This window comes from Pinus tabuliformis, chromosome 7 (genome assembly GCF_031772625.1).
Source record: "Pinus tabuliformis cultivar Carrire ecotype Pingquan chromosome 7, CPIR1, whole genome shotgun sequence".
Taxonomy (NCBI): Eukaryota; Viridiplantae; Streptophyta; class Pinopsida; order Pinales; family Pinaceae; genus Pinus; species Pinus tabuliformis.
This window is the reverse complement of record NC_142293.1, coordinates 1532432281-1532442485: the sequence shown is the minus strand read 5'-3', so window position 1 is coordinate 1532442485 and position 10205 is coordinate 1532432281. Positions and strand designations below refer to the sequence as shown.

Genomic DNA, 10205 nt, shown 5'->3' with positions numbered 1-10205 from the left:
CAAATAAATAAGACTACCAACTAACTGTCTGTACAATGTTGCATCTGCATATTTCGAACCATCATCCATCTGAAGTTTGCTATTCTGCTGTAAAGGTATGCATGAAGGCTTACACTCATCCATCTTAAACCTGGAAAACATCCTCTTTGCATACTTACCCTGGGACAAGAAAGTTTGACTTGAATCTCTCCAAACTTCTAGACCCAAACAATATTGCATTTCTCCAAGGTCCTTCATCTCAAATTTCTGTGATAATTGCTGTTTGATTTCTTCAATGAGATTATCTGCACTTCCTGTTATTATCAAATCATCTACATACAAAGAAATCACCACTATCTGCCCTTCATTATTAAACATGGTATATAAATTGGGATCATTTTTGCTCCTTTCATAACCATTCATGAGGAAAAAAGAATCAATTTTTTCATACCAGGATCTAGGTGCCTGCTTTAAACCATATAAAGCTTTCTTTAATCTACACACTAGATGTTCTTCTCCCTTCTTAACAAATCCTTCAGGTTGTACTAAGTATACTTCTTCTTTTAAATCACCGTTTAAGAAAGCAGACTTAACATCTAATTGATGTATTTTCCAATGATGTTTAGTGGCTAAAGCAATGATCATTCTGATGGTGTTTAATTTTGCAACAGGGGAAAATGTCTCTTCAAAATCAATACCTTCTATCTGGGAATATCCCTTTGCCACCAACCTTGCTTTATGTTTATCAATAGACCCATCTGCTCTAAATTTCAACTTAAATAACCATTTGCAACCTATAGGTTGTTTATCGTCAGGAAGTTTTACTAGATCCCACTTATTGTTCTTAATGATGGATTCATATTCCTCATTCATTGCTTTCTTCCATTCAAGACTTTTACTAGCTTCATAAAAATTAGAAGGTTCTGCAATGTTTAACATACCAGTCATAAGCGCATAATCCCTATATCGAGCTGGTAACTGTCTTGGCCTGTTTGATCTTCTGAGTGGTGGGGTTTCAATTATTCTGCTTATTTCTTCCCTTTGTGGACTGAACTCCACATTATCCTGCTGTTGTTGTACCTGCTGCTGTTCCTGCTTCTGTTCCTACTGCTGACTCTGTTCCTACTGCTGACTGACTCCTGTTTCAGTATCCTCTTCTGAGAGTAAGGGCACATGCCATTCTTCATTGTTTTGGACAGGATTTTCATCGTCAATATGTTCATGGAATAATACATCTCTACTGACAAACACCTTGTGAGTAGCAGGGTCAAACAATTTATAAGCCTTATACTCACTCCAGTATCCAATGGACGTGCATTTAATGGCCTTTGAATCTAACTTCTTCCTATTTTCTTTAGGAACGTGTGCAAAAGCTTTACAGCCAAATACTCTAAGATGACTTACTGCAGACTTGAAGCCAAACAATGCTTCAAAAGGAGTTTTATACTCAAGACTTTTAGTAGGACTCCTATTCTTTAAATACACTGCAGTATTAACAGCTTCTGCCCAAAAACCATTGGTTAGATTCTTACCTTTCAACATACTGCGAGCACACTCCACCAATGTTATGTTTTTCCTCTCAGCTACGCCATTCTGCTGAGGAGTGTAAGGTGTTGTGAATTGCTGCTATATCCCATGCTTGTTGTAATATTTGGTGAAGACTTCTTTCTTGAATTCCCCCCCTTGATCTGATCGAAGAATCCTAATGAATTTTCCTGTTTGCTTCTCAATCATGTTTCTGAATTGCTTGAAATATTCAAAAGCATGACTCTTCTGTTTAAGAAAATACACCCATGTGAATCTTGTACATTCATCAACACAGATTAAAAAATAATAGGCCCCCCCTAACGACCTCGTCTGCATCGGGCCACATAAGTCAGTGTGTACAACTTCAAGTATATCCCTCTGTTTTCTATCTTTAATGACAGGAAATTCATCTCTATGTTGTTTACCGAACGCACATGCCTCACAATCAATATGCAACTTTTTCAAAACAGGAAGACCCTCTACCATACCTTTGTTTTGCAGCAGAAAGAGATCACCAAAATTAATATGCCCAAGTCGCCGATGCCACAAATTTTCAGCAGACTTATTTGACGCCATCAAGGCTTGTTGAGGCGTACTTTTCACATCCAACTTGTAGAGTCCTCCTATGCGAATACCTGTAGCAATGGGCTTCATCTGATCCAACAAATATTTAATAATGCAATAAGATTTAAAAAATTCTACCTTGAGGTCCTGATCTGTAATCTTGGACACAGAAATTAGGTTCTTCTTAATGCCAGGAACATACCACACATCAGATATATTCCTGATCTTACCATCAGGCAGAGTAACAAGGACATATCCATGTCCCTTGATCTCGTACCCACTATTATCTCCAAGATAGACTTTTAATCCATTGTTGGATTCTTTAAAATTTCTGAACCATTGCTTTTTCCCTGACATATGCGAGGAGGCTCCAGAATCCACGAACCAAATATCTGATTCATCCTCCTCAGTAGCAGTGTCAGCCTCGGCCATAAATAGTCTGACATCCAGATTCTGATCTGGGTCTATATCTGCATCTGCCATCTGAGAATTCATCTTGGAAAAAAAAAAAAACAGGCTACCTGGCAACTTAAAAAAAAACGAACAACTCTCGCAACAGATTAAATATGATTGAATTACAACTTTAGGATGCCTTACAATCACGCATCCTGCATTCTGCAATGAAGAATCACACGCTCATCGATCGACCACCGCAATCCACCACTACAACGCACGAGCTTCTTCGCTCGACCTCAACAGCCTCCACGCTCAACCTTCGAGCTTCTTCTCTGCCACTGGTTTTTGGCTCTTACTGGTTCCTCGCACCACGACTCACGATCTATACAGAAGATCGCTCCATGCTGCTATCACAGTTGGCTGGTGCCGTCGGTTCTTCTTCCAAAGAACGCAACTCTTAGATCTCCTTCGCCACACACACAGGATCCTTGACCACGTAGGCTCCTTGAACAACCACGCAGTAAGCTATAGCAGATCTTGTTTCACGCGGGTTCCTTGACCACGCACGCAAATGATCTCAATCACCATGCTTCACCAACACCACAACTTCTTCTGCCAACAACGAGAATTTCTCTGCTCTCAGATTCACATCAACACGAGGCAAGAACTCCTCCTCTGTCAGTTGTTGTGCTCACACAACAGATCTACACACCTTCGCTGATATGTTCTCAGATCCACCAACGATTCTGATCCAACAATTCAGTGACCAATTCTAGCCTGAAGCGCGCAGCACATAGGCTTCATGATCAATTTCTCGGCACAGTGGAGGACGAAGGTATTCAAGCAAAAACTCGGAATCCTCTCCCACGCCACAAATCTCACCAGTAGCTCGGATACCATGATAAGAAATGCAGAAGACAGACGTTTGGACAAACACACGGGAGCTCACAGGTGCAGATCACCAGGAGCTCCCTCCGGCAAATGCATTCGCTCAGTTGTTATTCATTAATCATCAGAAATTAAATAGATACATAGGCATAAAACAGATTCCTAATTAATAGGAACTGAATGTCAAATAAAGAGCAAATCGTAACTACGTAACCTATTCTCCATTAATTTCTAACAACGCCTTTGAGCCAAACGTTGACATGTAGGATTAATCGGGTTTAATCTGTTAGATCTCGCTTTTTGTGGGCGAGTGTTTATTTCTTTTATTTTGCATCTTTTATTTATTTTTATTTTTTAAGTGAGTAGAATATTTTAGATTTCAAAATATTAATTTGCAACCACTAATATAATTATATAAATTAAATAACTAACAAAAATTAACCAGTATTAATTTGCTTACTTTCTAACCTATAACATATTATATGGATAAGATTCAAAAATCATAAAATTTAATTAAACTATAATAATATTTTAATTATTCATATTATTATTTACTAAAAAAATTGTTATATAATTAAATATATATAATTGAATTAAAATAACATATTATATGGATAAGATTCAAAAATCATAAAATTTAATTAAACTATAATAATATTTTAATTATTCATATTATTATTTACTAAAAAAAATTGTTATATGAATTAAATATATATAATTGAATTAAAATTATAAAATGCTTTTTCATATGAATACTAATATCTGTGGTTAGCTACCCCGGATGCGGGTGGCGGGACGGCAACAATGGGCATGCCACATGCTATGCATGGGCTGCCCCGTGTAGACAATACGGCCTCCATATGAAGGCCGTCAACCAGAACCTGAACCCATTGCTGCGTTTAATGGAGTTAATGGTGAGGGCGGTAGGTTTATGGGGCTGTACAGAGCACTTAATGCGCGCCTGTATCAAGAGCATGAGGCAGAGCATAACAAGAGCAATGGAGGGTGCAGGGAATGTATGTCGGGCGAATTTGGGGAAAGAAGGAATTGCAGAGAGCCGAGGCGGTGGCAGCTCCATCCACTTCATCATCGGGTGTCTGGTGGTTACTATCGCTGCCATAGCCTCTCTGGTTGCTGGTCCTGTAGCCGGAAGCACTTGGCTCAATTGCTGGGTGAGAACCGGAATTGGTCCACCTCGCCACCAAGGAACGGGTCTCAGAGAGGAAATTGGGCACCAGAGAAAGATTTGGGAGGTAATTGGTTCAGTCTTCGACTCCAAGCTCACCTGCACACACACAAGAGCAGAATCAGTTTCACCATGGCTAAACTCCGTCAGCGACAGCCGTGTAGAAGAGGTCCAGCTAGAGGCTCTTCCTCGCGAGCTCCAGCAGTGGATGAACATCACCACTGTTGTTGCTACTACTACCTTCGAAGAGCCAAAGCCACTCCACTTCCAATCAGCCAGTTTTTGGAGGTTGGAAGTGCTGATGAGGACAAATCAGAACTTCCCTCCTTTGGCTCAGTGGTTTTCACATTGCCGAGGGCTGAGAGCTTCCCAGGGCTCAGTGCCCACATCTCAATTATGTTTACCAGAACTCCGGAAGGAAATGGGGAATCTGCCCCTCAAGACCCGCAGAAGAAGCAAGCGGAGGGCAAAGGCAAAGAAATTGTCCATGGATTACCGGAGGCAGGGGAACATAGCTCCGCTTTGGAGCCACCAGCGTCTGAGGCTGGTCAGCACGAATCGTCTCCTCCGATGGGGCCTGCTCCTCAGGGTATTGATGACGAGACATGGCGCAAGATGTGGAAGGGTAAACCAGAGGGAGAAGGCTGGGCGTACATCGTGGAGGACAACAGCCTTGCTGAAGAAGCTGATGCCTTCTTCGCGTCCCTTCCTTCTTCCTCAACACATCGAGAGGATCAAAATTGACACGGGTAATTCTCTCTTGCGCTTTCGTTTTGATGGCTGGAAGTGGTTGCCTACCTATTCGCCTGCTGTAATTTTGTTTGGAAGCTGGTCGGGTCTCATTTTCAATGGGTCAATTCTCAATTTCAATTTTGTCGGGTTGCTCAATCAATCCCATCTGGTAATTCGCCCCTGGTTATTAAGTCAATCCCATCTGGCGATTCGCCCCTGCGTGGGCAGTAATGTTTTGAATCCTCCTCCTGAGGCTCCAATGGGAGCCCGCTGATGTTTATTTCTGGTTCTGCTTATATGGTCTGGTGCTGCCCCTGCGTGGGAGCGTTATATCAGTGCTTGGTCTGTTTTGTTTTGTGAAGGCTTTCCCGGGAGGGAGACCTCAGAATTTGGTTTTTGGTTCCCAGCGAGCTATCAGAAGCCCTGGAAGACTCGCCTCACAGTTTGTAATTTTCACTTGTACAGTTAATATATGAATTAGATAGCTTTTACGTAGAAAAAAAAAAAAATATCTGTGGTTAGCTTCATTTACAAGAATTTGAACTTTCAATCCATAACACCCATGAAATACTTCTTAGGTTATTGCACTTACTTTTAGTTATTTTAATTTTTGTTTTATAAACTTAATGATTCGTGGCTTAAAAGGTTTGATGAAGCGTTGTCAAGAAAAACAATTAATTAATGGAAGACAATTAAATTCAAGAAAGATTTTCTTTAAAAAAGAAAGAAAGAAAAAAGTGTAAAAACCACAAGACAGTTGGGACAAATATGAGGGATCTCTCTTTTTTCCTCTAGGGAAGAGAAGGAAAAAACACACACTCAAAGTGGGGAGATAGAAAGACAGAAGAGAGAGATTGGACAGAGAACCTTGTACAACAATGGTAAGGAGGCAAGACACTACGAGACCAAGGTGCTCTTGAGCTGAGCTCTGGACTAGTGGAACTCTTGGACGAACCCTGGAAGGGTGAAATTATGGATTGGAAGTAGGTGGTCTTAATGTTGGGAATTTTTAAAGCTAAGGCTTAGTCCCATTACTAACTGGTTGGAAGAAACTCAAGGGAGAGACTGGACGTCATTTCAAGTCTCACTGTTGGGTGGTGAGATCTTCTTGGTAAATTCTCATAACAACAAAATTTTTGACAAATAAGTAATCTGAGAAATTATTTTGTTATTTCTTCTTATTGGATGTTTGAACCTAAGCTCTCAGTGGGTTTGTATTATGTATAGTGATTGAAAGGAAAACTTTGTTATTGATACTTGAAGGTTTTTATGGTTTTTGGGAAGAAAAATAAACACCCTATGCTTTAGAGTAGGTGTAATTTATAATCAAAACAAAAAAAAATAATAAAAGAGAATTTGTAATTAAATGTGGACTACTAGTTAATAAGGTGAGAAGATTTAAGGCCTGAGGGCTCGACTTCCAGAAAATAGTAGTGAAAAAATCTTACTCAAAGTATTTTCCAAAATGTTATGTCAGGAATTAGGTAATCTAGGGTGGAAGAGAGGAAGTGTATGAGTTTAATCTGGCGAAGGATTAACTCTTGCGGAGGAAGGACCTTGTTAACTAGGACAAGAGAAAATTCTAAGGGTTGGCTCTATGAGGAAGGAAAAACCTAGGACCCACTCGATTATAATAAAAAAGGAAAAAAGGAAAGTGAAACAAAGAGGAGGGAATTTTTTTCATTACAAAATAGTAAAACTACTCTAGCCATATATAGATTGTTCCGCATGAAAATACATTCTATAATAAACTCCATATGGTCTGAAAAGGAAAAATTATAACTCTGTACAAAGATTTAGTTATCCTAGATTTAACAGAAGGTGAAAGCGAATGAAAACATTGAAAATTTATATAACAGTAAGGTTTCCCTTTCCTCTTCATAATTAGAAATGTGTAACTCAAAATATATGCATGAGCTATAACATCGACACAAGGAATTGAATGCTTAAAATTAAACTCTTTATTCCTCATAAATTCATTCAAGAATCGAAACAACCAGGTTAAAGCCGATGGTGCTCCATTGGACACATTCAATGTGTCTTCAAAATAATACATTACCTTAAACAAAAAGGGAACCCATAATTTAATTAAATAGATAAGTCTTATCGAGTGTCACAAGGAGAGGAAGGAGAGGAATTAAGGGGGTTGTTAACTTTGAACTCACTGACGGAAGTGATTGTGCATAAGGGGGTTGTTAAGACTCATCTATTTATACTATTTACTTATACAATACCATGGTCTACGGAACATGGGAGAATCCAAAATCATACCAAAAAAAAGGGGCTAAGGTGCCTTTGACTCTATCTAACTGTGTGCTCCTAACGGAAGTGAGTGTACATTGTTCTCTAATCTTTAGCTCATCAATGACCCCCTGATGTAGCACATGAAGAGACTCAAGTGGTAGCGCGGCAAGGTTCAGCCCCATATCTTTTACTGCATGAAGCACTCGGCGAGCCTCATCCCAATCCACATGGACTGACCCTTCAGGTAAATGAAAGACTTTGACAACCTGCGGCCAGTCAATCTCTAATACTACACTCCTTCACTGTGTCAAGCTCACTTGCGCGCCGCTCACCTTCCTGACATCCACTTGAATTATGTTCGCCTAGATCTACAGCTCGCGTAGATCCTTCTGGACACTCCCGAATGTCTACATGTATTGCTGCTCGAATTGTTACAACACTTCTGTCATTATGTTCCGAATTTTGTCACTGATCTCATCGAAATCGCCCTCCGTCAGCACCATGGGATCAACATGCATCTTCTTATCAGACTTCTGTTTCTTTTGCTACCCACCTTTTGGTTCCTCCACGCACCTCTTCAAGATGAAAGGCATGGTTTTCTCCTCACTTCCACCTCCTCCTTGCTCTGACAACTCTTTCTCATTAGTGTGGTGGGAAGCAAACTTCTCGCTTTCCTGTGCATCCTTCTGTTCTCTCTCTGCCTGTGTTTAGGTAGCGCGCTCCTCCTCCATACAGGCCTTCTCTATAGGCGTGCACCATTCCTGCGGCCAAAGCCCCACAACTTCCTAGATATCTATATATGTCACCATATAAGGCAACAGGTGCCATTTCTTCTCATGGTCTTTGCGTGCTTTGATCGACACCCTATGAAAATCAGCTTTGAATTCCGCACAGGCTGATAGTTGCATGTACAGAGCGGGAGACAACCTTGCCCGTTGGTTAGCCACCATGTGCATGTCCATATCTATCAAAACCCAAAATATATTTCTCTCTTTAACATGCTCTGGATCTTTTGAGGCCCATAAAGAGGCAAAACACACTTCCTCGGGCAATTCTTCTTTGTGCAGAGGAAATTGGCTATCCTCCGGTAACCTCCAAGCAACCAAAACAAGCGACAACAACAGCCAGGCATAATGAAATGGCTTGCTCTCCTCCTGAGCCTCTCCGTAGTTCACGAGGAATTCCTGACATAGATTGTTAGGTCCCTATAATACTAGTGATTACCCCATTACTATTGTAGTTGTATCCCTTATTAATATTGTTGTGCCCCTATTGTCCCCATATTGTTATTACAGTGCCCCATAGAATCACTCTATTGTTATTTTTGTGGCTTTATATTATTATTGTTAGGTCGGTTGGGTTATATTGTGACTCCTTAGACTCCTATATATAGAAAGGAGGTTTTGTCATTTCAATCATCCAAGAATTGTTCATTTATGTAATGTAAAGGAGGTTGCCCCCTCGAAGAGGTTGAATTCGAAGGCGTTGATCTATCTTTGTTATCTTTTTGTGAGCTGGTTCATAACATTTGGTATCAGAGCTTTGGATTTTAGGGTTTCGCTGCTCCAAATAGGTCATCATGGCATTTTCGCTATAAATTTTTTTTCTGCGACGTTTCAGAAGCTAAAAAAAAAACCATTTGAGACGAAATCGCACTAAACCTTGGGTCCAAATTTCAGAGCGTTTCGCACTATATTTGCGAAGATATGATCTGAGGAAGTTGGTCTTTTTGCAAACTCTTGAATTACATTCCAAACAGGTGACGTTGGGAAAATCGTCATAACTTTCCCTCTGAACATTAGATTGAAATTTCGTAGGATGGACTGTAGTTTCCTGTATATATTTTTCAAAGCCAAAGGTCAAAACAGTGACTCATTGTTATAGACATTTTTGTGCCTCGCAGCATGGAGCATGAAATGTCAATAATTACAGGGATCCTCAGTCCCTAAACATGTTGTTCTTACCCCTAGAAGAACAAGGTCAGCAAACCACAGCACTTCCCATCAGTTCTCCACCTGAAAAACACTCAAAACAGGCTATTTTTGGATCATGTCAGCTGCTCCACTGAGCAACTGCGCTGAATGTCAACTGCTCCTCCTTGTACCTGCGCTGAAAGTCAAAACCAATGAAGGCTACCTGCGCTGGGCGAGATTGGCCAAGTGGCACAGTCATTCTGCAAGGTGTCAACTGCCCAGGAAGCTTCCAAACTGACACTTGGTTCAAGGGATTCGCCCTGTGATGAGTAAGAGGTACTTGATCTCCATGTGTAAGCAAGGATCTCCAAGTGGACTCAAGAACTGAAGTATAACTAAAGTGGGAGAGGACACTAGTCAGCTTTATGCCAGCCTCAAGCTGACTCATCCTTTCTCTAAATCTCCTATATATAGAGCTCTCTCATGAGGTCTAGGGAGGCTGGAATTTTGTGTAAAGCAAGGAAGTGCTGTTGGTTTATAGTTAGAGCTATTGGGTGATTGCTTTTATAGAGGTGAAGAGGAGATTTCTTGCTGCTGGGGAGGTGCTGCTGGATTGGAGCCATTGATGGTTGTAACCTTCTCAGAACCCTTTTACTTCTATCAATAAAGCTTTGAATGTTCTCCTATATACTTGTATTGCATTGATGTATTGTATTTACTTGTATATCTGATTCACTCTAATCCATGCATCAGTTATGAGTACACGTTTCTTGTAG

General features: G+C 40.4%; 1 protein-coding gene across 1 annotated transcript; it reads right to left on the bottom strand.

Moving 5' to 3' along the window:
• Positions 1–1101: 1101 nt before the first annotated feature.
• Positions 1102–2565, bottom strand: LOC149253691 (uncharacterized). Its single transcript, XM_089454568.1, has 3 exons — positions 2515–2565; positions 1995–2160; positions 1102–1481 (listed from the first exon to the last, which is right to left on the bottom strand). The coding sequence occupies exons 1-3, from the start codon at positions 2563–2565 to the stop codon at positions 1102–1104; spliced, it is 597 nt and encodes a 198-aa protein (XP_089310694.1).
• Between the last annotated feature and the right edge of the window lie 7640 nt (positions 2566–10205).

What these genes read in the sequence shown, in the direction of transcription:
- LOC149253691 (XM_089454568.1), bottom strand. Translation starts at nt 2,565, where the DNA reads ATGAATTCTCAGATGGCAGATGCAGATATAGACCCAGATCAGAATCTG. An exon ending in ACCCAGATCAGAATCTGGAT is followed by an intron (nt 2,161 to 2,514) that starts GTCAGACTATTT and finishes TTGTTGGATCAG; the next exon opens with ATGAAGCCCATTGCTACAGG. An exon ending in CTTTCTGCTGCAAAACAAAG is followed by an intron (nt 1,482 to 1,994) that starts GTATGGTAGAGG and finishes GTTTTTGGGCAG; the next exon opens with AAGCTGTTAATACTGCAGTG.